This window comes from Buceros rhinoceros, unplaced genomic scaffold (genome assembly GCF_000710305.1).
Source record: "Buceros rhinoceros silvestris isolate BGI_N320 unplaced genomic scaffold, ASM71030v1 scaffold5565, whole genome shotgun sequence".
Taxonomy (NCBI): Eukaryota; Metazoa; Chordata; class Aves; order Bucerotiformes; family Bucerotidae; genus Buceros; species Buceros rhinoceros.
In genome coordinates, this window is record NW_010413317.1 from 11,502 (window position 1) to 39,187 (window position 27,686).

Here is a 27,686-nt window from a genome sequence, read left to right on the forward strand (position 1 = left end):
TATAGCTGTAATACCTCTGTATTAATTAAAAGCATAAAGAAGATGCAGGCTAAGGACAGTGTTCTCTGGCTTCTGCTGCCAAGTGGCAGGGTATGGTTCTTGTCCACAGCGACTAAGCTGTAGTCCTCTGCCAAAACCCAGGAGCCCTCATCCAGCCTGCCTGCTGGGAATGGTTCTGACACCTGCTTCATCCTGCATTGTCCAGGAGAGTGTGAGTTGGCCTGGGCCAAAACTCTGAAATGTGCTAATTGTTAAACAGTATGGCCAGTACTGGAGTCTCTGCCCTAACCTTGTTTTCCTTACTAGTAGTCATTTAGCCCAGCATATGTTAGCTTCCTGACAGATTTATTGGATTTTTAAACACGTAACCGTAGAAATGTTGGTCAGAAGGGGGCTCTGGAGGTTATCTAGGTGTTTCCTGGATGGAGCAGGATAGCTCAGAATTAATGAGTCTGAAGGTAGTTGCATGGATTAGAAAAGTTCTGTTTCATTGACGAATGTACATTTCTGGGTTTCTTTCCTGTTTTCAGTGGGATTTGGCAGAACCCTGTAGTAGGTCTGTAGCGCTAGGCTGTGGTTCCGCTTCAGCAAGTCTGGCTTGTCATTGGTCCTAAACAAACCTTTTGCCTGGATCAGCACTGCTTGCCTCTGCAGTGCTACAGGCAGCACGATGGCAGCTGCGTGTCCTGTGAGCAAGCTGCAGCTGTTTTTGACCTCTCCTCAGTTAAGGGTACACTTTCTTCTTAATTACATGGAATTCATGTTATATTTCTACCTCTGCTGCTAAATTTCTGCTTGAATACTCTAGCTTTATAATCTTCTTTTTCAACCTCAGGAATATATTAAGCATCTCCTTTCTTGATGTGGGAAGGAGAGAGTTTGGGAGGCAGGTGGTGTCTCTGACTGAATTTCTGGATACCAGGCATTTATTGAGCACTGAATTGGAATATAGTCTTTGTGACTTTGCTGTCTTTTTATCTGTCCATACTATTGGAACTATGAGACAGATTTCTAGTAGGGGTGATGTGAACAGTGATTAGATTGCATGTATTTGGCAATGGGAACTTCGTATTTAATTTCATCCCCGTTCATGAACATTCTTTCCTCCTGTGGCAGTCAAGGGAAGAACCAATTGAGGGTGTTTGACGAGAAATTCCCAGTTTCTCCTTGTTTCATAATACAGATATCAGGGATGCTATTTACAACAAAATGGGAAAAATACTCTCTGAAAGCAGTCTGTTACACATTATTCTAGCAACATAATTGCCTTCATACATGTCAAGCTAGAGTATTTTTTTTCCTTTCCTGAAAATGTCTTCACCATTTTCTAATTAATTATATCTAATTTCATACTAAATGGTTATTCAAGACTAGAACTGGCAACTTACTGTATTTCTCCATAAAAGTTACTTTGGAGGTTATGACTGCGTATTCCACAGTCACAATCTTCAGTGCCTCATTGCCCCTGTTTCTGTTACAGGTGCATGTGACAGCATTGCAGCAATGAGTGGAATTTTAAAGAGGAAGTTTGAAGAAGTTGATGGCTCGTCACCTTGTTCCTCTGTGAGGGAATCAGATGATGACATTTCTAGCAGTGAAAGTGCTGACAGTGGTGATAGCGTCAATCCATCTACTTCTAATCATTTTACTCGTAAGTACTAAAGTGGTGTATCTTCCTGTTGCTCAAAATAAAATAAATTTTATGGTTAGATAAACAAGATGATTTTAAATTGAACAGATGACTTTCTGTGGAGGTCAGTTTGTGACTTGCTCTGAATGACTTGGCAAACTTGCACCCTTTTGCCTTCTTCTTAACTGTGTAAAACTATTTGTCATTGTAGAAGTTTGAAGTCACTTGAATGCCTCTGCCTGTTTGCTGTTTTATTTATGTAGGTGTTTGTAGTTAATGTTGGTAGTTGTGCATAAAGTATTTCAAATGGGTACTGTAGTGATGGTGCTGTAGGTAATCTGTTATTTTCCTTATATAACTGTAGTGCAGCTGTCAGCCTCTGTTAGAGTTCCTCTCCAAATAAAATAATAAGCTTTCTTTTATTTGGAATTGAGGAACATTGTGTATGGGACACATTTTTGCAGTAGTTTCTATTCTTCATGTGTGGAGAGTACTAGGCAATGGTTTTGCATACAGATAAGGATTTGGTTTTAAGTTAGCAGAGCCAAGTGTGCAGCATACGTATGTAGGAATAATGAATTTACACTTTCCATTTGTAGTTTATGATATATGTTTTAGGGGGTTATACTGCTATACTAGTGAACGGCTTGTCTTAAGAAGCAAAGGTTTGCCTCCCTCAACTCTGTTGCCTATAGATCTCCCCATTGAAGCTAGCAGCTATAAAGCTGGTTTTTTAGACTGTGGGCCAAGGAGTAGGTGAGGCTTCTCATCACTGCCCACACACAGTGTGATCCTTTTAACTGCGTGGTTTCCATTGTGCCTAAAATCGTGTCTGTGCCATGTGATATGAATGTTCTTATAACTGATTGGTCTACCAAATGCTGCTGTGCAGTTTGAGCTAGGGTTTAGATGTGAGGGTCCAAATTTTCTTTGCTCTTGTATGGAACGCTCCTGTGTTAAGGGTTGCACAGGGTTATACAGGCAAAACTTTTAAAATGTGTTTACATGCCACAGTCTTGATGTGGTATGTTATATTTAAGATGCAGTACTAGGAGGGGGACCTGTCATTCTCAAATGCCACGAAGGAGTAAGTGATCCAGTAAATCTCTTTGGTAGTATTAATAAATATCTGGTGACAATATTATCTGCATGCTGATCTTTTAATTTTTGCATCTGTTTAAGGTCTTACATGATTATTCATCATAGACTGAAAGCAGTCCTTTTTACATCAAACTTTGTGGGTGGCAAAGTCATTGCCACCCATTTAGGATACAGCAATTTTCTTGTTAATACACAGATAATACAGAGAAGACTCATACTTCAGGGAAGAAAATTGGAAGTTGTAATGCATGCATGTAACAGTAAGCTTTGATTGTAGTTGATAAAATAAATAATTTAGGTTTTGAATAAAATCTGCAAGGGAAACTAGCACTTCACTGTTGTGATTAATGATCCATATAACTGAGACATTTGCAGCCAGAGTGATAAATATTTATTACCACACATATATATAGAAATTGTGCATACTACATTTTTAAAATACATATAGATATATCAGTTGGCAATACCGAAATATAAAGAGTCAATTGTTTGCTTGTGCATTGATGCTACTTTTTAAAAAGTGTTGTCTTTAATATGGATGCAGCAGCCTAAATTGCAAGAAATTAATACAGAATAATCCCAGTGTTATGCAAGGCTGGTCTGGGAAAAGAAGAATGAAACAGGTGGCCTTGGTGCTGCATTGGAGTAGGCAAATCTCAGAGTCCTCAAGGAAAAGACTTTTGGAGACTGGTTTCTGTGCCACTGGAAGGAGGCGTCCTTCAGTGTCTAACATTCTACTTTGCTCTTACTGTAGTGCAGGGTCCTTGCACGAGCTTGATAAAAGTGATAATTTCTTATTGGTAAGAAAATACGAGATGTTACTGCTCAGATGAAGTATAGAATGGAAAGGTGGCTTTATCCTGACCTAATTACTTGCATCTTGCATCTAGACACTCTTCTAGTGTGCATCACTATTTTGTAACTTTACCAAGGACTCCATGTTGCATCTGACGGGGACATCGGATTTTGTTAATTTATTGTTAAAATGCTGCAAGTGAGATTTTGCACCTTCTTTCTTAATATTAAAGCGTCTCAGTTACTTACATGTTTACACAACCAACATCTACCAATTGAGCAGTGTTAGAAAATTCACTTAGCTGGTCTTAGGCACACCTGCTGCTCTGTGTAAGAGCAACTCCACACTAAAAAGGTGAGTCTTAGTGATGATGTGTGATAGTGACAGTTAATACGTGTTTGCAATAAAAATTAATCTTCTTTATATTTTTTAAAAAAGGAGTAAAAATACTTCACAAATGCTGAAAGATGTTTTTAACTTGATAACTGACTACCTCTAGAAAAAAAAAGGGTTTTAACTGAGATTGGATTTCTATTTTGTTTTATTCCTCTCACATTTTCTTGAGTCTTCATGTGCTTTGATTCTGGAAAAAATGTTTTAATAGGACTATTGCTGAAGTTTCTATGTGCGGGATTTGTTTTCATTTTGGTGTGTATCCGTTGGTTGACATCAGTTGTGTGTGGGGGGTTGGATGCTCTTACGGACTTAAAGGGCTTTTTTTTTAACTTTCAGATTTTTTCAAACAGTATTATTTGAAAAAGCACATTTTGAGTTCTAGGAAGTAATAAATAATGAACTGATTCTACTGAAGTATTTGGCCTTGTCTTGTCTATGTGGAAATTGTCAATATCTCAGGTGTCTTTCGGAGCTACTAAGTTCGCTTGAAAACTACATGCGGATGAGTTGTACAGTAACAAAACTGTTAACAGTGTACATTGGAAGATGTTTTGGTCATTCTTTAAACACGTTAATCTTCCAAATTACAAGATAAAGAGCTTTCCTGTGTTGAATATTTGAAACTGTACTTTTAAGGGCTTATGGAAAGGAAGAGTTCTGTGAGACTTTTTCAGTAAACAAAGTGAAAAGAGCCAGTGCAGAAGAATGGCTGGCCAGACTCCTTGCCTATGATACATGCCCAAGTACCTCATTGATGGATGTTATCTTTCTGAGCCACTTCCTGACACATTGTACAATTTTCTTTTCTCTTATGTGAGACGATGCCGGATCCTGTGTAGTGTCTCCCTTCTGATTCATTTTCATATAAGTAAATACGAATTTCAGTATGTAAACTGTCTTTTACTGGCTGGAAATGTGGGGGTCGTGTGTGACCTGTAGTCAATACCAAGACCTATATGTTAATTCTTTAACCGAGCTTTTAAAAAAAAGCCAAATGTGGCCCTCTAAATCTTGTTTTTCCTTTCAAATTCACCTGACAAAGAGATTTTTTAATCACTTGTACCTACAGCTCTTTCGGCGCTTCAGCAAGCATGCAGTTTGTGTATAAATCAATCAAGAATAGCTGATGCATCTCAATATTTACACAACCCTTGAAACAATATGTACTGGGGCAGGTAAAGAAGAATGTTTCAGCTATCCTGCTCCATTAGCCTTAAGGTCAGTTTAACCTGCCAGCTGAGCAAGGCTGTGGATCATTCAGGTGGGGCAGAACTGCCAGAAGATCCCTTTGATCTCAGCAGTTAACCCTATAGTGTAATGGCAAAAAATACATGACTGAGATGTCCCTGAGTGCTCTTCAATGTGACTACTACACAGGGGTAAATACAGAGTTTCTTTAACAACAGATCCATTTAAACAAATCAAGACAGCAGCAACATAAATAAATAAGTCCCTAGCCTAAGTTACAGGCGTCTTTTTCTTACTTGGGAAATGAAATTACAGTCCATAAGGCATAGACAACTGTTTCATAACCAAAACCTGATTAGTGTAGTATTTTCTTGGTCAGGTAGGTGTATATACATTTGCATATTTTTATCTCACTTATCAAATGGTGTTGGAGTGCCTTCATTACTAGTGGGAGATATAATCCCTGCTGTCTTCTTTACTTACTTTTCTCAGACTCTTGAGGTCATTGCAATTTGGTTCAGAAGGCCATTAGTGACACCACAGACTTGATGTAGTGGATGCCAAAACATATTACTCACCAGTCCACATACCTGTCCCATTTCATGGACCCTCTTCCATATCCAGGGGGATGTTCATCTTCAAGTAGTAGTCTAAACATGCATGTACAGTATTAGTCAGGACTGAGAGTATGTGTTCCCTTTTTCCTTAGAGATACATGGAACAGAGAGTGGAAGCACACCCAATTCCATTTCAGCTCCTTCAAATTGCCCTGTTGAGCTAGGGCACCCCACTGCTGTGTTTCATCAGCTCCTCAGCAGGTTGTCTTTGGAATTGCTGTCCAGGATGTCAATACGGTGCCCTCACAGTTCCTGCACTTGTGTGTCCTTACAAGTGCTGTGTTCTGTGTGCCAACTTTGGTATGGGGAATTCATCACATCTTGCGAAAGTACTGGCTTCTAAATGCTTGATCTGTTTTTGCGCTAATCCAAATTTAAGTTGCAGAATGGCATGCAATTGAAAGACCTGGGAAGACCTCATCAAGTCCTGTCTTTTGCACTTTTATGCTGGTAAACACTCCCCGTGCAACATTACTCACAGATGCATCTTTTAGGAAACTTCCTTTGAGGAGCTGCTTCTTTCCTCTGCCATTTCAACTTCAGTGTGGCTGAAACTTTCAGAGTAATGCAGAGGCTTCTCTTCTCCACCTGCAGAGGCAAGTGAAATCTGCAGCATGAGCTCATCTGATAAGGTCATCTTCACCAACAAGCAGTAGAACCCTTCCACAGTCCAACTGATATCCTCCATCAGTTAAATGTACCTTGCCATTAGCATTAGCAAGATTATTCTGCAGCCGGCAACAATCATAGATCTTGTCATTCTGCTACTTAGGGTACTGTCTTTAAGAGTGTGGTATGCGTTAGGTTTGTTATGAATGTGGCTGGTCAGTAGGGATTCTGAGAAAACCCTTCAATTCTCTAAATGCTCTCGCCATCTTTTGATTTTATCATCAAAGATGAGGAATTTGAAAATATAAATAGATCCCCATTGCACTTCTTTCAGTGTGCCCTTAAAAGTACTGTTTGAGTATTCTAGAGTTGCTAACATATTGAGATAGCCTCGTATATGTGTGGTCATGCAGAACTTGGAAGAAGGTATTAAGTCCTTTGAAATCCTCAGGAAGGTCTGGTGTAGCTTCTCTTAAATTATCTTTATATGAAGGCTAAAGTTTTATTTGGTGTGAGGTCAATAACACGAGGCACTACCTGAGCTTTGAGCTCAAGCTGTGTGTTTAATTGGTGGTTAATGATAGAAATCTAAATGAGGTAGAAGTGGTGATGCTGGTTTAAAATGGGAAAACACTCAGAAGGTGTCGCTAAATGCAGGCATTCTTTTTTCATGCCATCTTGAAATTATTTATATTGCCTGAAACCAAGTTCACAATTTCCATGTTAATGAGGAATATATTCCTGTCATTATTTTTTAACTTGCATTATGAGATGCAAACAGAGATTCTTGCTTTTGATTTTAAAATAAGTTAGTTCATCTGGGCAGTGAGAACCAAGAAATGCAAAGAAATTCAGTAAAATGTAGTGCAGTGTCTTCTCTCAAATACTCATACAGAATGACAGGGCAGAGAATGCCATGACAGGATCTTGCCTGCTGTCTTTCATCTGGAATAACAACTGTTGTAGAGGGAGTATTTGAAAAATGTGCAGAGGGGTTAGGAGGCAGGCTCCCCCTGTTTTTTAGAAGGACTTGTGCAACTAATTCTATCTATATATTTTTGAAAAGTTCTTTCCTGTAAGTTAGTGCATTTCATATACTATACAAATAGAGGGGCTGTTCCTTGCCTTACACGATGTTTTTGTTTGCTCTAGATAGCATAAAACCAAAACTTATTGTTGAAGATGTTCATGGCAGATAGGCAAAATGTTTGCAAATGCTGTGTTAGATAGCTGAATGGGAAGTTGTATCTGTATCAAATGGCTCTTCACAGAAGTCACTCATAAGATGGGACAATGGATTGCCTCTAGTGAATTAGGAGAGTTCCGCAAATACCGTTACTATGGCTACAGTTACATGGGTGTTCCTGCAAGGATCCGTGGTAGCGACTTGCCTCCTCACACTGTTTGAAGCTGGGGCCAGGGTCAGAAATCATCATCATCGTGGCTTGGCTTCGCGGACGAAGATTTGGGAAGGGCTTTGCCCACGCTTACTGCAAGCGTGCTGATGGCTGAAGAGGCCAATGCGGGATAGGCAAGGCCGGTTGCAAAGAGCACAGCGGAAGGTCTCCTTGGGTGGTATAGTCGAGGCACGGTTCTTTCTGCGCTGTCTTTTCTCCTCGAGACTGATTCTACGCGTGCTCTCAAAGGAGGCAGCAGCGTTATGTATGGTGTATCTCCAAATCTCCCAATTGGAGGCCAGGGTGGACCACTGATGGTGGTCAGTATGGCCAAGGCTGAGGTATTGTTTCAGGGAGTCCTTCCTTCTCCTCTTTGGAGCTCTTCTCTTGTGGCAGCCGGTGGTGAGTTCACCGTAGAACACAATCTTAGGGAGGCGGTGATCCTCCATCCTCGAGACATGCCCTGCCCAGCGCAGCTGCGTTTTCAGCAACATGGCCTCGATACTGGTGACCTCGGTCTGTTCAAGGACAGCAACATTAGTCACGTAGTCAGTCCAGTGGATGTTGAGGAGTGTATGAAGGCAGCGCTGATGGAAGCGTTCGAGGAGTCGCAGGTGGTGGCGGTAGATGACCCGTGATTCACTATTTGAAGCTGGGACCAGGGTCAGAAATAATCGTCTATGAAACAGCAGCTGGCATTTAGAGTAGACAGTGAGGCAGAGAGCAGTTAACTGTCTCCGCTTCTCCCCACAGGCTGATTATATATATTTGCAGAATGGAGAAACTGGGCTAGTATGATGAATGTCACGGAAAAGCATTCTGGGACTAGAGGGTGCTGAGGAAGTAATTCTAAAGCTCACTGAAATTTTAACAGTAAAATTCCAGCATGCATCCCAGTATTTTAACATTTCTGTGAGATTTGAGACAAAACCGATGGTGAGGTAAAATTTTTAACTAAAGTACAAATAAAAAAACCGTCTAGTGTTCATGCCAAACATGTCTGTGAGCTAGTGTTTTTCAAAAACCTTTTCAAACCTGGTATAAATAAATCCTAGGATTAGGCACGCATTCCCACTGAGACCCTCCCGTGAGGTGAATCTAGCTTTGGCTTTACCCAGGAGGAAGGTCCCAGAAGGATGGAGCAGTGAACTACTGCATTCCAGAGCGTTGTCCCTGACCTGTCCTGTCCAATTTCCACTACGCAATTTGCGCCTTTCTGAGTATGCAGTTCCCTTCAAGTTCCCTTTCAGTTGAAATTTATTTTAGAAAATACCTCCCTGCTTTCAAGCCCGTGTTTCTTTGGGAGAGTATATTGTATGTCACAGCACTACTTCTTAATGTGGATCTAGTATGCAGGAAAAGTGTTTCATCATTAAGGGTTTAAAATTTATAATTTTTGTGTATGGAGACTCCTAGAAAAATATCTTTTGAGATAGGCAGAAGGAGAGGTAGGAGACAGAGGTAGAAGCAATTTCTGGAATATGGCCTTTTCCTAAGTTTTTGTTTTCTATGAAGATTGCAAAATGAGCTGGCTTTCGTAAGTGATGTTCTATCCTGGATTACTGCGATGAGTTAAGCCTTGCTGTTCTGTGGTGTTAGACATGATGAAACACTGCATGGCAAAGTCATGGAGCAGGTGGAGAACGGTGTTAATCCTTCTTGCCGTAGTGGTTTATATGGTGCTAGAGTTTGTAAGAAGCAGACAAATGGGTAGTAGGGTATAAGAACAGCAGCATTTCCTCTGGTCTAAGATAGAGCTGTAAACCAAAAGGCTGCTTCATACATGTTTTTTCCAACCTTTTGAAATTTTCATGGGCTTGTGATATTTCTATACTGGTGACAGTGAATTGCTTTGCCCTCATTGATGCAAGAGTGCTGGTAATCTGCCGAGAAGCCATATGGTTCATATTTATTTTAATGTGTCTTTGACATCAGGAGAATAGCTGAGACAGCAGAAGAAAGTGCTTATGTCTTGGAGTTCAGCCAGAACCGAGATCATTTTTGTTTTGTAATCAAAGAACTACCAGTTTTCTCAGTAAAAAATGTTTGAAAAACATTATGGGCTTAAAATACCATTCCAGTCAGAACTTTGTAAAATTAGGAAGCAGGCATTGCAGGTCATAGATGAATACAGCGCAACAGGATTTCTTCCCCGGTGGGGTGGGGAGTTGGATTCTGTTTTGGCTGCTAAATGTGCAGATGGAAACACTCTGTCTTACACAGGTTTCACACTGCTGTAGCTCAACTGCCCGGAGAGCAAAATGAGAACGTTAAAAGGTGAATGGAAAGTGCAGCTGTGTAGTGCATTATAAGTATGTGGGTGCCATTCAAGAAAACTGTACTTCACTCTGTCAACACATTATTGCTCTTGCTTACCTATTTCATCAGTTATAATTCATACACAGATGAGACTTGGATGATTCTCATAAGGATATACTGGACTCCTAGTGTAAATATTGATTTTTCCCCTTTGGAAAATTGCTTTTCTTGTGATTTGGGCATTGGAGGGGCCCATGATGACTTCTGTTACCAAGATACAAGAAGAATACTATGAATAAATATGATAAAACCTGAAATTGGAAAGGCTCTGAGGGGCTTGTGTCTTTTGTTTTTCACAAATTCGCAAATAGATAAATAATGGTCATTCTCAGGAGATAGAGCAGAAAGTACAGCTTGAGGCGGAGGAGGAAGGGGCTCCAGGAGCAGATTTAGAACTTGATACCAGCTGTGGGAGGAGGCAGTGGCTGGGGATGTTGGATGCAGGTGACATCTACCACTGTCTTCCCCCTTTGCCTCTGTGGGCTGGGGACTTCCTAGCTTGCTTGGTTCCCATGGGTGGGAAGGACTGGCAGATCAACCACCTACCCCCACATGCAGAGCTGCAGTAGCTTCTTGAATTCTATGCCATGCTTTGAAAATAAGTTGGGGTGGGGTAGGGAGAGGAAAGAAGGGTGCACAGTTTCAGAAGTCAGAGAGCTGCTGATGCATAGCTTTGAATAACCCGTGGAAAATGAGCTAGTAATAAAATTCTTCACTCTCCAAATAATATATCATATGAAAAATAAATTTTATTTGTAATACAGAAAGGAAGTGCAAAGAATCTTATAATTATGAGCCTTAGGTAGGAATAAGGAGATGGCAACCGTTATTTGAAACTAACTTAGCAGCAGGACTTGGTGGTTTCTTCCATATAACTACGACACTACAGAGACAGTCTCTAACCATAGTATTCTAGTTACATTAAAATACATTATGAAAATATTGACACTGATTTCTTGCATATCTGTGTATTGCTACATCTTTCTTCACCCTTGTCTATTTGCACGTTCCTCTAGACACATGTATAAACTTATCTGCCATGTAAATTGCTTCATTCTCTTTTATTAACTGTTGATGAACAAAGGTCCTTCTTTATTCTCTAACCTCACAGGACTTGAATGCCTCTGGTTTTTCTCACCACCTTCGTTGAGGAGTCTTCTTCCAAAACCAGGGAGTATTTCCTCACTTGCTATGCTTCTTTGGTGACAGAACAAATCAATGCTTTGTACAACATACTTTAGCCAGGATGAATCTGTCAGGGAAGTTTTATTGTCAAACTGCTGTTCATGTATTTGCCCTTCTCCCATTAATTGTCACCGTGATGGAGATTTATACAACAGAGCAGCACAAGTGAGAAGGAACAGCAGCCATGGAAGCCATTTTACAAAACAGTTTTATTTTTTAAGGCTCTTTTTATTTTCATGATACCTGTTTCTTTTCTTTTTTTTTTTTTTTTGTTTTACATTGATACTTTCTTCAGTTTTGACTTCAAAGTTTTATTTCTAGAGTGCCTTTGAAAAATGTTTTAGTGAGGCCTCCTGTTTGATGCAGACACATGGGACACACTATGTCTGGAAAAATTGATTTAATGCCCTTGATCAAGTACCTATAATCTTAAAAAACATCTGAGGAACGCTTAGTCTTTCTGATAAACCATCTTATATGCCGTTATTGTTAGCCACTGGGTGATAAAAATCATGCATTTTGTTCTGATAGATGAAATGTTACCATTTTCAAATGCAACCATTTTAATAAAAATGGTGGTAATGAAAGCTATGACTAGTGTCCCAATTTAGGAGGTGGTCCTCAACTATGTGTGTAATTTACTACCTAGGGAACAATCATAATTGTACGTTTGTGTGTTTGTTCTATTTTAAATCTTTTGACAGTTGATCTTCCTGTGTCTAGTAAACCACAGGTTGTGTAAGACAGCCTTAGAGTCAAGACTTCATCGCTGTAATGCAGAGGGGTGGTAGTGTGGAGAGGTGGTAAACTGTAGAAAAAAGTTGTCTTGAATTAGACAAATCTTATTTTGTGTCACTTTGCAGCCTTATGAATAAATCACTGAAATCTCGCTATCTTGAATGACTGCTGAACAATTATCTCTGTTCTGTACTACAGTCAAGGACTGAAAAAGAACCTTACTGAAATACTAAAAACTGAAGGGCTATAATAAAAATAACTTGATATGTAGCATTTAGTCTTTGAGCCATTCGGCAGGTCTCTGGCTTGCCATACAGGTGATCTTAAATTTTGGAGATGTTAGCAATTGCTTGGCTGTTCAATAGCCACAGAAGTGCCAGGAATTGTGCATAAAGAGAAGTAGCAGAAATATCATATGTAGTCATGAAATAAATTATAATTGATGTAGCTAAATAGAATTGTTATGAGGGAGAGAGGTTAATAACTGAGAAGAAGGTGAATAAACTACTGTCTGTTGTGTATATGTGCAGGCATGTCATGAACAACGATAGCGAAAGGGTAAGCACAAAGAGCAGGTTGTGTTTCCAGGATGGGTTAACCAAGCTTGGGTTAAACAATTGTTTGGTATTAAAAGTTTTCCTTTAATTCTTTTGGCCTCACCTTTAGGAGTTATGTTTACAGATTGTTACAGATGTTTACAGGTTGCTAGTTTTGTCATAAATGGCCCGTGGCGTAGATGACGTGCAGCAGCTGTTAGCTTGTGTTGAGTGCTGTGTGGATGGGTCTGTGCTGTGTCCAGACACAGCCCTGAATCTGCAGCAGCCAGAAGCTGATAAGCCTGCAGGACCTGACTGGACTGCATGCGTCGCGAGCAGGTTATGAACTTGGACTCTGCTCTGCTAAACCCAGAAACTGAGCCACTCAAATGTCAAATGCCAAAAATCAAAATTTCAGCGGATGATGTTATGTCAGATGTGGAATTCTAAGAGTCCAGTTTGAAAATACCTATCTGAAGATCCTGCTCAGATACACTGACATTTTCTGGGACATAGTTCTGTAGCAGTAATTATGTTCTTAACAGTATCATCCTTCCCTCTGGTAATCGATATATTTTATGCATTACAGTACTTATGTATCTGTCAAATATATTTGATTCCATGTAGTCTTGAAACTAACTAAAAGTTATATTACTTGTTTAAATACATGAGAATGGAGTATATTTTTCTTCCATGGAATATATGAGACTTGTGGTATATAAATCTGTTAGAGATCATGTGTGATCCATGGGACAGTTTTAGGTGATGGTTGATATTCGTATTCCCTCTGGCATCCTCACTCACCATGAACTGCTGGACCCAGGATGGTGGCATTCATTTTCAAAAATGACCTTCTAGTTCCTGTTGAGTGCATGCCCAAGCAGCTGCTAAAAACCCACATCTCTGCCTGGCAGACGCTGCTTGGAGTCAGTACCACCCTTTGTGTGCAGAACCCATTATAGTGGTGTCCACTGGTAACGCTTATTACACAGGCAGGTGGCATGTAAAATACTTTTTGAGTCTGGCCAAGCAAGGAAGCGTTACTTCATCTCTTCTGGAGGAGTGTGGTGGTTTACACTCTCTTTGGATAAATTTTTAGCTTACAAGCTTTTGCTTCCCTGCAAAACCTTTCAAACTGACTCCAAAGAAGCGTGCAAACCTTGCACAATCAGCATCTCTCACTCTGAAAGGAGCTTACCAGTTGGTTAATGTCAGTAAATTTTGTCTGGGTGTATGTTCATGCTTTATGATATATCAGCAGATTTGTATTTTATATGTCCTTCTTAGTCTTGAGTTAAGCAGTGTCCTCTAGCAGTAATTACAACTGATTCGAACGTACTATTTAAGTGCATGCAAAATAACATGTGCACCTGACCCTTGATAAATGATCTGAGAAGCTGAGTTGTGCTTGGCTTGGAGCAAAAGGACTGAATGAGTCATACAGCACTTTGTCTCTGATTTTGGAAAATGTTCAACATTTCCATTCAATATCTAATAATAATTTTTTGAGGTCACGTTAAGGCAACGTTTTTAGGTAGTAGAGCAAGAACATAGTGCCTTTGCAGTGCTGAGTGTGCTTCCTTTCGTGTCTTTGGTTACTGAAGTGGTCTCAATTCTCCAGTCCCCTCACTGGCGTCTCTTAATCTATGCTTTTGGGTAATCAAATAAAATTCTTTAATCTTTTGCAGTTCCTGCTTCATCTGTTCTTGTAAACAGCATTCTCATAAATATGAATATACTCTGACTACTTCCTAGCAGTAACATAGAAGACTCTAGAGTCTATATACTCAACTATAGAGTTATTCACAGACCCTTAGCTCTTCCCTTTAATGAGCTCTTGGGTGGGACAGAAGCAAACCCAAAAGTCAGATATGTTTCAGAAAAAAATAATTGCATGTAATCTGAGGGCTCTGAATGTTTATGTGCTTTTTTACTTAGATTATCATATAATTTGTCTGACAGAACTGTAACATTAATAAATAAACCCATGAATTGTAATGACGTTTACCACAGATGTGTGTCAGCTCTCACGCTCTCTTCAATACAGTTGTATAGTACTGGATTTCTAGTGCTGGAAGTGTTTCAGTTACAGTATGCCAGCACTTTCTTGAAGTTCAGCTTAATTACATTTTGACACAGTTTTTGTCAGTGATATATTAGAAAAAAAACCCAAACAACTGTGATAATTTAATAACAACATTGATAATTTAATTACTAAAAGTGATAAGAAGTATAAAAATGTTGAAGAAATGCATTAATGAGTTCTTTAAGACAGCTCAAGACAACTGCAGTCTTACTGAGAGAGACTGCTGACCAAACTTAGGAATAAATGTTCAGCAATGTATGAAATTCATGTTCTAAAAATCCACATAGAGGAAAAGCTCATTCCTGTAATCTGTTTTTTATCATAGATGACTTTCTTTTTTTTCAGCTGGAAGTAATTAGATCACAGAATCTTCTGCCCAGCTTCATTTCACTATTAATACTCATGTGTAGCATGTTGATAAAACTGAAGGTTGATTTCTCCATGTTTAGAAAGTAGAGTGAAAGTAGTAGCTCACTATAAAGACATTGACAGACTTTAAAAAATGGAAGCACTTCCATTGCAGCATTTCATATTCCTGCCAGTGAGCAGCTGTGGCAGGAGTTCCACAGCTAAGGTCTAAACCGAATTACTGTAATTGTCGACCTGATGTGGTAGATACTGAAATTTACAGATGAAGATTCAAAGGCATGCGCTGCCTTGTGTGATTTACGGGCACAATTACCTTCTGTTTCCTCATGAAGCATATAAAGCATACATATTTAAGATTAACCTCCTATCTTTTATTTCCTTTAATAATTTACTATAGTTTTATTTCTCGTTCCATTTGTAGCTGATAAAAAAGCTGCTTGTTCTTCAGTAGCTGTCAATATTTCTTCTGAAATAGAGGCAAGATCCAGTTGAGATGCAAATAACATCAATATTGTTATATCAGAAATTGAATACACCCCAGAACAGTTTAGATACCTCCTTCAGCAGAAGCAGGATTTTTTTAATACGTGCTTTTCCTATGTGTAAGAGCGTATAGGCAGCAAAGGATCTGACTCAAGAGTATTTGCTTTTATGCTGATTTGAAAGAGAATGTCACAATATTACCCCATCTTCCAAACTCTAAAAAAATTGTTTTATTAAAGATAGTTTTGCTTGGAATCTGTGGCATATGTGAAAAAAAGAACAGTACATTAAAACAATATTCAATATCATACAAAATTGACACATCCCTATCAACTAGTTAACAACCCTCTCCTATCAAAATCATCCTCTTCTCCCACTGAAAGCTTCCTGTAAGTATTTTGGACAGGCTCTGTTGATACGAGATTTGCCTGAACTTGGATGTAAGTTTTAACGTGCCTAATGTAACAGAATTTGTCTTTTGACTTCTCTGTGTACATCTTCCACTTGGAACACGCTCCACTGAGAAGCACGTAAGTAAATGTAGGACCTGAGCTAATTTACCTGTTTGATATTTATAATCTGACATAGATCTAGCATATCTGAAGAAATGCATCTTATTTATATAATAAACCCTGCTTTTAGCTGCTGATCAGTATTTAGGAAAAATAATACTATTTCAATGTTTTGCTGAGCCCCAAGTAGTTTTATGATTATGTTGGTGGGGTCTGCTCTCTGTAAGTTGGCTATAAGACTGTTTTCTAATATACTTGTTTCGTACGGTTAGCTGGATTATGCTGTATTTTTAACTGAATTACTTCATGTGAAAGTTTGGGGTTTCTACATGTGTGGTGATTAACATTCACTCCATAACAATATTGGAGAATGCACTGTGTTTTAACTGTGACTGTAAACCAGACCTGTTACGAAACCAAGGCTGAAGGCCAGGTCCTTCCAGTCTCTAGAGGTGGTGCAATTTTAGATAGGCAGCGAACATCATGTTGCTCTTACTGCCTTTATAGAATGGTTCCAAGTCTTTCAAGAGTGGTCAGGCTCCTTTCACATCGTATTACTAACTGAATTCTGGCAGTTAGGTCTAGATTCACACCTGCCTAATTGTTACCCGTAAACTGCAAAGCAGTGAGTTATTATCTACGTTATCGACATCCTGTTGCCTTTTTTCAATAAATTGAGTCAATCAGGCTGCCCATCTTAAAACTCCAGAAGTGTCTCTTATCTTTCTCTAATGTTCGTGTCTTCTTTTTTTTCTCTAAAGGCTCACCAGTGTTACCAGTGAGAAACAATAAATCAGTATAATTGGAAGCAGTTACTAAATGTCTGTAGAAATAAGAACAATTTTTAGCAGTTAGAATGTGGCATTTGTTTCTAAGCAAATCTATGACGTATGATGTTGCATATGTGAGTAAACAGCTGAGCACAAGCGCGAAGGGAATCAGAAAAGAATTAGAAAAGACGAGATTTAAATTTTTGTTAAAATTGTGTAACACTAGACCATACATACACACATACGTGTCTTCAGGGGATAGCAGCAGAAGGGATGAAAGTAAAGGAAGTGGATCTGAGTGTTAATCAGCTTTATACTTATATTATTCTGTGATGGCGATGAATTTCTGAAACAGTCAAACACTAAACATACTGCCTTTATAGTTAACACTAAGTTCTCACATAGGAAGTGATTTCTGACGTAGGAATGTTTTCTGTCAAGGCGATCCAGAGCTTTAAAGATGCAGTTACAGACCTCTACAGCTATTCTTGCTGACAGAATAATGACAGTGAGAGAACAGGCCCGCTGCTCTCCTCACGGCTATTATGTGCAACGTCATTTAGTTTGCAGGGGTTTAAAGAGGAGCAGGCCACGGGATCAATGTCTTTGAGGTGACACTGTGAAAGAAGTTTCTTTTCCTGGGATTTATTTGCTGTTTTGGTTAAAGGAAAAAACATGTTTGTAATGCTATGAGATAACACAACTGACCTGCCCGAGAATTTCAATTCTAAAGTAGGCAATAGTGTTCATGATTGTAGCAGTTTTTGATGGCTTCTATGTTTGCATACAGGGTAAATATTTCTAATGTCATCTCCTCATTCAGAGGGTGCACCTTGGAACTTCAGCGTGTACACGGTCAGATGTTGTTCAGGTAAACGGCACTACACAAGTGACGAGTTTGCTGTATGACTGCAAGTTATCATTCATACTGTAATCTGCATCTGTTCTAGCTTCTTCAATCTTGAAGAGAGAGAAGCGGAAGAGAACAAAAAATGTTCATTTTAATTGTGTTACTGTGTATTACTTCACGAGAAGGCAAGGCTTCACCAGTGTTCCCAGCCAAGGAGGAAGCACGCTGGGAATGTCTACTCGCCACAACAGCGTGCGCCAGTACACGCTTGGAGAGTTTGCAATGGAACAGGAAAGGCTTCACCGAGAGATGTTAAGAGAGCATCTAAGGGAGGAAAAACTCAATTCTCTAAAATTAAAGGTAAAAATTGTTCAGGACTTGCCTCATTTATGTAATGAGCAGTGTAAGAGCAATATGGGCTCAGTTTGTGTGTGTGTGTGTGTGTGTGTTAAACAAACTTTTTCCTTTCTATAAACGCCATTTTCAGTCGAAACAATGGATTTTTTCTTTTTTTATATATTAATAAAGATTTATCTTACTAAAGATATTACCAAGTGCTGTTGTAGCTTTTATTGATGTGTGCTTTACAGGGAGGTTGTTGTTTACTCCCTGTTTTCTACAGAGAGGAAAACAAAGGCAGGGAATGGTGGAAGTTAGCCTTGAACATGGTGTCGAGTAGAAGTCTGGAAGTGCCAGGAAGAGAATGATTCTTTTGAGCCATTACGCAGTGCCCTCTTAGACAAGGGAAGGGCAACATCCTGAGTACAGGAAGTGGAACAGCTTATATTCTTGGCCAACTTGAGTGAATTTGGCAAGAAGTAAGAAACAGGAATACTAAAAATGGGGGTTTTTTCAGTGTACCAGTTTATACGATTGTGCATCTTTAATATTTCACCAAAGGATGTCTGTCTTAAGAAATGTGTCAGACAAATTAACCGTCTGTGTCAGTTTAGTTAGAATAAATCTTGGCTACAGGTTTGAAGCTGTCTCTTTAAATATAGCATAGGAGGGGAAAGAAACTCTGTGTTTGAGTAGAGAAGGGGGTTGTGTTCTTGGAAGTATCCCTTCTGCCTCTAAAGCTGGTGGCAGACTTCCGGAGTTGCTTTGGTTTTGTAGTGACTGAAACGATTCCTGTGTAATGGCTTGTGTTATATGTACTTTGGGCTCTTTTTTGGATGAATCCTGTAATTAAAAGTGAACAACATTTAGAGTTCTAACCAAACTGCTGTGCTCCGTAGCCCATCCTTTTGTGATACTGTATCTTTTTTTGGGGTAATAATACAGTTGTCCAGAGCAAACTGTCATCCTCGAAGTTCAAGAAATGCCTTTCAGCACTTTTCCCACAGAATGAACTAGGATCACGAGTCCTATGTCTGAACTCCTGAAGAAGTCTGTTTGGCCCTTACTACTGCGATATTTTTCAGTCTCCTAGTTGTTTTTTATTTGAGTAGCTAAATACGTTCTTAAATATTTCATAAAATTTGAACTGTCATAATGAAAACAAACATACATAAATACGCTCAGGACATAGGCAAATTAAAGATGGTTATTTGGACAGGTTGGAAACCGAGGGCTAGAGTGTTGGTGACTTATCACTAGATAGAGATTATAACTCTAAAGATCTTGAGTCACGGGATGTTCAGACCATCAAGTGTGATTTGAGCTGTATCAGTGTAACCAGTGATTCTGTGTAGATCCCTTGGCTGACTTCCCAGAATCAGCTCAGGGAGGGGAATCCCTGGTGAAGTGAGTAAAGAGTAGTAAGACCTGCAGATAGTTCACTTGCTTTTTATAGCTAGTAAAAAAGTAAATCAAGAAAAATCACAAATCCTATTTACCTTTAAAGATTGGATGAGATCTTGTAGCCTTCATCTGTATGAAGCAGAGCTCAGCTCTTGGTGCTTTCATAATTCTCCTTTTGGGCGGGTTATGTCTCCTTTCTTCATTAACTTCCTTCCCTCCAGCCCTTCCTCTTTTGGTACATAGACTCTGCTTTCTGCTCCGCTTCCAAATACAACGTGTTCTTCTGCCTCCCCAGTCACTTGTTTGAGTGGATGACAATCTTTACTATGACTGTTAAGTTCCTGCAAAATCTCTTCCTAAGTATTCAGTGAATACGGAAAACCTCATTTGCATTCTTTCCTCTGTCCTAATTTTGTTTCCTTTTACCAAATAGAAAAATCCTTTCCCCTACACTTAATCCAGTAATGGTGGGATTCTTCCTTCATTGGTCCTCAGCAGTTACAAATAAATGGAAATAGTTCACTAGCATGTTCTGAGACTGGTAAGCCTTCTCCAAAGTTTCAATTCAGCTGTTAAGGAATTCTGGTTAGGTCTTCAGAATCTTGAGAGTAGCTTAAAAATGGTATCATCTTACTAGTGTTAAATCTTTTACTACAGTAAAATATTTCTCTTCACTCTAGAGCATGTAAAAAAACCATAGGGAACAGAAAACTTCCTTTTGAACTAATCCATAAAACTCATCTTAGTTGCATCCCTGACTAAACACTTGGGCTAAAGAAATAAAATAAACCCCACCTTCCCTCCCAAAAGCAAATCCAGGACTCACTGAACTAGGGAGGAGGCACTGTAAAGCACTGAGCGTGTTTTATTTGCTTAAGGCAGCTGGGCCGTGCTGATTTCCCATTACAGAAATGGAAGAGCTGCTTGGTCATTCCCATGGTTTCTAAGCGAGCACGAAGAGGAAACCTTGTAGCATTCTGAGGTGACAATACCAGCAATTATGATCTTTAATAAGAATGTACCAATCAGGATTTGCATCAAAATTACTGTACATCTGCCCAGAAAAATGAAGAAAATGAGAAAGTGAACTAGGGCCATGTTTGCCTAAAAAGATTTTTCTGTTTGAAAACCACCAAGTAACATTTTCAGTGTGGTTTTAATTTGTTTCCCTGTTTGGTTTGGTTTTTTGCTTTTTTTTTTTTTCTATTGGATTAAACTAAGTCTGTGGGTAGACTGAGTTCTCTCTTGCAGAAATTGTTTAAAAAAAAAAAGTAGAAATACAAGAATGTATTGAAATGGATTCTCCATAACATTAGGTACTGTTTATTATTTTAATTGCTAAAAGTGAAGAACCAAATAAGTAACTTATCTTAATTAGAAGCAAATAAAAACTTCAAAATCATGTTCAAATCATTTTATCATTTAGCTTCAGCACTTTGGTGCAAGCACTGCTGAGTAGTGCAAACACTAGTTAGCAGCAGAGTGTGAAAATTCTAGTGGCAATCTGGACAAAACGGAAGGTGCAGCGTAGGCTTTACTTTAATTGTCATTTGAGAAAACAAGCGAGTATGAGTAAGGACAGTAAACTAGCTGGAATAGTCCTTTATTGCTGACTCATGTTGTCTCCTCAGATTAAGATGTATTAAAATGATTAGCGACACTAGTGATGTCAAGGCTCCCAGGTCTGTGGATGCAATTGATTTCCTTTGTGGGAAATTTTAAGGAATAATTTCCGGCTAGGGTAGGCAAAGGTGTCTAACCTAAATTTTTCACATTTTACAGAGCTGAAGTGAATTTCACCCAAAGGCTTCACATATTCATTGGCCTTTGGCTTGTTCTGTTGCTGTGATGTTAACCTTTAGCTTTATGAGAGAAATTTTACCCAACTACGTATCAAGTTTAATTCAGATGAGCAATATTATGACAGTCAAGAGAATGTTGTGTTCCCCTGAAGTTCGTTCTGTATTGGAAAATGTGTTTGATAGTTCTTGATAATCTTCCTCCCTCTGTCCTTATCCAGTTACTTGTTTGAGAAATTTTTGAACCTTTCATTCATGAATTCATTTGTTCTTTGTGTGACAAAACTGAGGGGATATAAAAGAGCAGAGGAGACACAAGGAAGTCATCCAGCAGCAGAGTCAGGAGCTAAGGTGCTTTGCCATGGCAGACTGCTGTCTAATCCCACATGATGCCCACGTGAAGGCTTTTGACTTCATAGCCTGCTGGATGCATCCAGTGTTCAGCACGTGGCTGGAGCTCATTCCTTAATGCTTTATTTCTGTGTAGCAAAGTGGTTAAGATTTGCGGGAGGAGGAGGAGAAATACATGACAGGTTTTGCATGGTTCTATAGGTGCCTGTGTAAGCTGAGCACTTAGAGCATTTGCCTCATGGGCAAGAGCTCTGAAACTTACTTTTAAATAGTAATTGAATAAAATACCCCAGTAACCACAGAAGAAGGCGTTAGAATTCTTCCCATTTTCCAGTTTCAAACCTGAATTCTGATAGGCAATTAAGTAACAGTCATCTGCCTAAGGAGTGGTTTAAGCCTTGTGTATAAAACTGAAGAAACAAAGAAAGCAAAGAAACATAAATACACTGTACTTAGTTGTACCTGGCTAACAAAAATGAAAAACAGAAAAAAAAAAATCAAGGAAGCCATTCTGGATTTGAGGATTTTCAGGCTGAATTGCATGGACAGTGGAGTATTCTCTCCCACTGGTTCAGGCAGGTAATTCAGGGTGCATTTAATTAGTCTGTGGATTTACCTGTCTCTCACTGTAAATTATACAGGAAAAGGATGGCTTCTAATGTCGTCTCTCCTACCTTACTGAACTAATGTGTTGAAATACCTGGTGTCGATAATCTCTCTGTTGTCGCAGGGCCAGGCAGAACTTATTAGGAAGCTACTACCCCCTCTTTTTCCTAGGCACTGTAAAGTGAAATGAATAATAGCAAATAGAGTATGAAAACAATCTGAAGGGAGTTTGAGAGGACATTTTGAAAACGCCTGCATATAAGATGAAGAAAGAGCTAGAAGTATGTGCACATAAAGGAATTTGAGTGTTATAGGGATAACAGGCGTGGTAAATAAACTGAAACATGAGATAAAATGAAGTCATGCAGTTACAGAGGAACACTGAGAATTCGTTGAAAAGAGGAGAAAACAATAATGTCTGTAAAGCAGAGTTGTGGAAGTGGCAGAACAGCTCTGCATGAACTAAATATGGCGCTGAATTGCTAAGGCGGGGTGAGTACTGATCTCAGAATTTTCCTTTGTGCAGTGCAGCGTGTATACGTACGCGGTATGTAAAGACTGGTAGTCATGACACTGAGACTCTTCTTCAAAGGGAAGAGTATTGCCTCTAACCCGACTTACAAGTCCAGAACAATTAGGAGTTTTTTCTGTGATGGTGTCGCATGGTTGTTATAAACACAAAACGGCAATGACAGAGAGTAAGCGGTCAGGAGTTCACTGGGAGTAATTCAGTAATGTCATATACGACAGATACAATCCAAAGGATTGTGGAAAGGACAAACTGTTAATATACATGGGAAAGTGAAAATGTTGGAAATACAATAAAAGCAGAAGTAGAGGAATGGGTGAGATTCAGGACTGCTTTCTTGGACATAAGCAAAGTAGCTAGATGGAGATGACAGGGTTTAGTAGCAGAAAAATGAGGAGCTGCCTTTACAGTGATAATTGTTAAATGTCTAAAACCTGAAATGCACAAGAAATGAGGAACAGTAGTTATGACTTAAGTATTTTATCTGTATTTAAAACTGGTGTCTAAAAATTTATTTGAGATAACAAGCCAAGCTGAAATTTTCTCTATTTAAATAAGGCAAAACAGAGAAAGAATTTGAATGGCTGTTATTCAGTAGGTAGGAAACATTCAAATGAATGTCACTGGGGGCCGTTTTTCTGATGTCATGGTGATGCCTTTGATGAAATTGTTAGTGCAAATGAGACTTGAGATTTCACCAGTGTGTAATTATCACATAGTGGCACCATTTTTTTTTTTTAAACCACAGAAGTATGAGAGTAGGTGCTCAGCTAGAGTAGATCAGCAACCTCGTCAGTTGAGATTACACAGAGCAGGGTGAACGTTGGCAGTCTGGATTTCTGTTTGTTCATTTTTCCATTTTAAGCAAAATTATTTCATAGAGCAATAATAAAAAGGATTTGTTATATGACAAAGTAAATCATATATCTGCACTTGCTTCACTTTTGCTATGTAGTACGATGCTCATTCTGAGTAACTTAAGACTGAGAAAATACATTTTTTGTAGGGAATGTCATAATCTTTCTCAACTTTAATATTTGATATTCTTTTGATTCTCAAGCAGCTTTCTCTGTAGAACTTTCGTAAACCCTGTAGTTGTGTTATTCAGCAGATACAGTGAGTGAGCTCTGCCATGGGAGGGAACATTAACCTTCCTTCAGTGCAGTAATTTTTTTCTTTTCTCCTTGAATATATGAGATGAGTTACGGGAGTACGGTACAGAAGTGTGCTATCTTATGAAAGTGGCAGTGGGTGTTTGTAGTTGGATGCTCATGGCCATTTAGCTTGGAAACAATTTTTGAAAGGTGTGAGAGCTAGAATATACATAGATGATAATACAGTGCCAGAATACTCGTAACTACAGAGGCTAAGAATTTGTACCCTTAGGATAGGAGCACTAATCGTCTAAAAACTTTACTCAAGATCCTCCACAAAAGGTTGACAACTTATTTCCTTTATTCTAAGTTTATTCATTCATTAACCACCTAAGAGTAATCTGGACTGGTTAGTGAAGTGTTAAAAGGTATGTCAACACAAAGCTAAATGGGTTACTTTCAGGACCAAAGAGGACTAGAAGGAACTGCAGAAGAGCTACAAGCATCAGTGCTATGAAATACATTGCAAATGAACATGAAGTAGTTCAGGTAGAAAGGGGTAAAATTAAGTGACTTCCAGGCTTTAAATCATCAATAGTCAATACTCAGCTGTACAAACATCAAACAACTTGTCAGGCTAAAGAGGAACAGGGCAGCGAACAGTACATAGAATACACACATTTTACAAATCCATGATGCAACGTAATCTGAAGCAGTGCTGGTAGTATAGTTACTGTTTCAGAAGGGATGTTGAAGAATTTCAGAGAGCCCAGACATAGGAACTAGAGTCAATTAAGGACTCCAAGATTATCTTACGAAACAATACAGAAAAGACTAGAATTTTTTCAAGGAATGGTATCTGGCAAACAACAGCAAATGGTAAAAGACATAAAGAACAAACAAGAAATTAGAAACTTAAAAAACCCAGAAATTAACTTCATGACAAGAATGAAACTAAAAATGTTTATTTAATTCACGTGTTAAATGTGAAAGAACTTCCTTTTCACCCATCTGTAATCATATTGTGGAACTTACTGGCGGTCATGCAGCATTTTTAGATACAGCTTTTAACATCCGTAATGCATTACACGTGTTTACATCTGTGACACGCATATATGCGTGTGAGGAGTGTTTAAGGACTTTGTTAATTGTTCTGTGTAACAGATGACAAAGAATGGTACGGTGGAATCTGAAGAAGCTAATACGCTGACGCTGGATGACATTTCTGATGACGATATTGATCTGGACAACACTGAAGTAGATGAGTACTTCTTTCTACAACCCCTGCCAACAAAAAAGCGAAGGGCGTTGCTGCGAGCTTCTGGAGTGAAGAAGATTGATGTGGAAGAAAAACACGAGCTGCGGGCCATCCGCCTGTCCAGAGAGGATTGCGGCTGTGACTGCCGTGTGTTCTGTGACCCAGAAACTTGCACTTGCAGTCTTGCAGGCATAAAATGTCAGGTAAATGTCTATATTGTTGTTATTTAACAATGAAGAGGAGGGGGGGTGGGGGTGTGTGCATGCACGCACATGTACTTTCTGTGGTTAAAGTTAAAACTACTGGGAATTGATGAAGTTGTTTATTAGATGACAACACTTGCGGATCTCAAACCATTTTTTAAGGCCCAGATGTAACAATATATAGTGTGCAATATAAACAATCTCCTTAAACATCTATCTTTATTTTGTGATTGGTTTAGGCACATACGGTTTTTAGGATTTTTCTTTGTTCTTATACAAGTGCTCTGCTTCTCATATTCCCCTTTGCCCTCTATCTAATACACAGATGCAGATGTCAGAAGTATCAGTAGCCTGCAGAGTTCAAAAGGAATATTACCTTTTATTTTAGAGACAATTCACATTCTGTCCAAATGTGTCCAGTCAGTCAGAAACAATAAATGAAAGTCTGTGGTACCATCCTTTATTTAACATGCATGGTACTTCAAATGCATGCACGATAATTTTGTATGTAGGCAATAAAAAAAAAATCTGCTAATACAGCAGGTAGTTTTTCCTCTGCAGACTGGAAAGGTATTTCGCATTGTGCATTTACATAGTGTCCAATGTGATGTCCCAAAATGTTCCCTAAAAGATGTTTCCACTGATTCTCCTGAGTCATTGTTATGCAGCTGAATTGATTTCTTCCTGAATGCATTTTTCATAATTTCTTAACCCAAGCTAAACTTTCTCTGCTATTTTAAATAATGCATTCTCTTTGCTCTTCCTGTTTTCATCTTCACGTGTGGGGAAGATGTGCTAGATTGTGTTACATGATTCTCCTCTGCATCATAGTTGATGTTTAGGTATTACAGCGTAGATGAAAATCATATTCCTTAAGCAATCTAATTGAACTGTCCAACATGAGGATTCAGTCACATTTTTAGAAATCTAAGAGAGCTATTCTTAGATGCGTAAGAAGTTCTGCCCACTGCATCTACAATTGACCAGAGTATCTTTTAAAATGCACTTGAGTTTTAATTCCTGCTTTCTGTGGTCAGGTGTCCCCATTGGCAACTTTATAAAGGTTTTTATATATAATTCTTTTGTTTCAGTAGGTTTCTAGTTTCCATGATGTTTACCAAATTTTAAGACTCTTTCTGGGAATGCTTTTGCCTGGATTTGAGCACACCATGAAGTAAAGCTGTAGCAGATCCATAAATAGAAAAACTGCCTCATTTTTGTTCCACTGTGTAGCATTTTCACCTGTGGAACAGAAACGTATTTGTCCTTCTCCGCAGCACTTGTGGATGTGTGGGCCCCTTAGTGTGCCTATCAGTAGTGCTAAATTCCACGGCTAACTCTGAATTATTGTTAGCTTCCACTATTCTTACAAGTACTTCTCAAGGGGAATCCCCCTTCGCTATTGTATTTCTTTAGGCTGTCTAGATTCTGTCCTGTCACCAGGCTTGTGCTACCTATTGTTAATCTGTATTCTTTCCTCCAAAAGGTGGATCGTATGTCTTTTCCATGCGGTTGCACTAAAGAAGGGTGTAGCAATACAGCAGGTAGAATTGAATTTAACCCTATCCGTGTACGGACTCACTTTTTGCACACGATAATGAAACTTGAATTGGAGAAAAATAGAGAGCAGCAAGTTCCGGCACTAAACGGATGCCACAGTGAGATAAGCGCACACACTAGTTCTATGAGTCCAGGAGCCCATCCAGTCGAATACTCAGTTGCAGAAAATTTTGAGATTGAAACTGAACCTCCGGCTGCAGTTATGCATTCTCAGTCAGCCGAGGACTTGGACTGCCCGGAGGAAGAGGAAGATGGGAGTAGCTTTTGTAGTGGAGTTACAGATTCTAGCACACAGAGTTTAGCCCCTAGTGAATCAGATGATGATGAAGAGGAAGAGGAAGATGAGGAGGAAGATGAGGAGGAAGAAAAAGCAGATGATTTTGTAGAAAGCCTGGGCTCCCATGCCGATATGGTGCCTCTTCCTTCTGTCCTTTGCTACTCTGATGGAACTGCTGTGCATGAAAACCACTCTAAAAATGCCTCATACTATACTAACTCTTCAAATCTGTATTACCAAATAGAGAACCACATTGCTGGCCCTGCTAACCAGATCGGTGAGACTTACTCAGAAAGGGATGCTGTCAAGAGTGGTAGTCTTTCTCTGGTGCCTTACAACATGACTTCAGAACAGTTTGTTGACTACACGCGGCAATCAGAGGAAACGTTTAGCAGCCCTCATTACCCTTCTGCCAACCCCTCCGTGATTGTTTGCTGCTCATCTTCCGAAGGTGATAGCAGTGCTCCATGTAACAGTTTATACACTGAGCACAGGCCCAGTCACCCTCAAGTGGAGTTTCACTCATACTTAAAAGGTCCTTCTCAAGATGGCTTTGTTTCAGCTTTGAATGGCGACAGTTGTGTACAGGAGCACCCTGCTGAGAATTCGCTAAACCTCCCAGAAAAGAGCAGACTGCACGAGGAGTGCATCAAATCACCAGTGGTAGAAACGGTACCTGTTTAA

At 39.2% G+C, this 27,686-nt stretch overlaps 1 protein-coding gene across 1 annotated transcript; it reads left to right on the forward strand.

Annotated features, from left to right (window-relative positions):
* Nucleotides 1-1,503: 1,503 nt before the first annotated feature.
* CSRNP3 (cysteine-serine-rich nuclear protein 3) lies at nt 1,504-27,686 on the forward strand. The gene is made up of 4 exons (XM_010136675.1): nt 1,504-1,651; nt 17,683-17,942; nt 24,869-25,165; nt 26,652-27,686. Exons 1-4 carry the CDS (start codon nt 1,504-1,506, stop codon nt 27,684-27,686), a joined length of 1,740 nt encoding a protein of 579 aa, XP_010134977.1.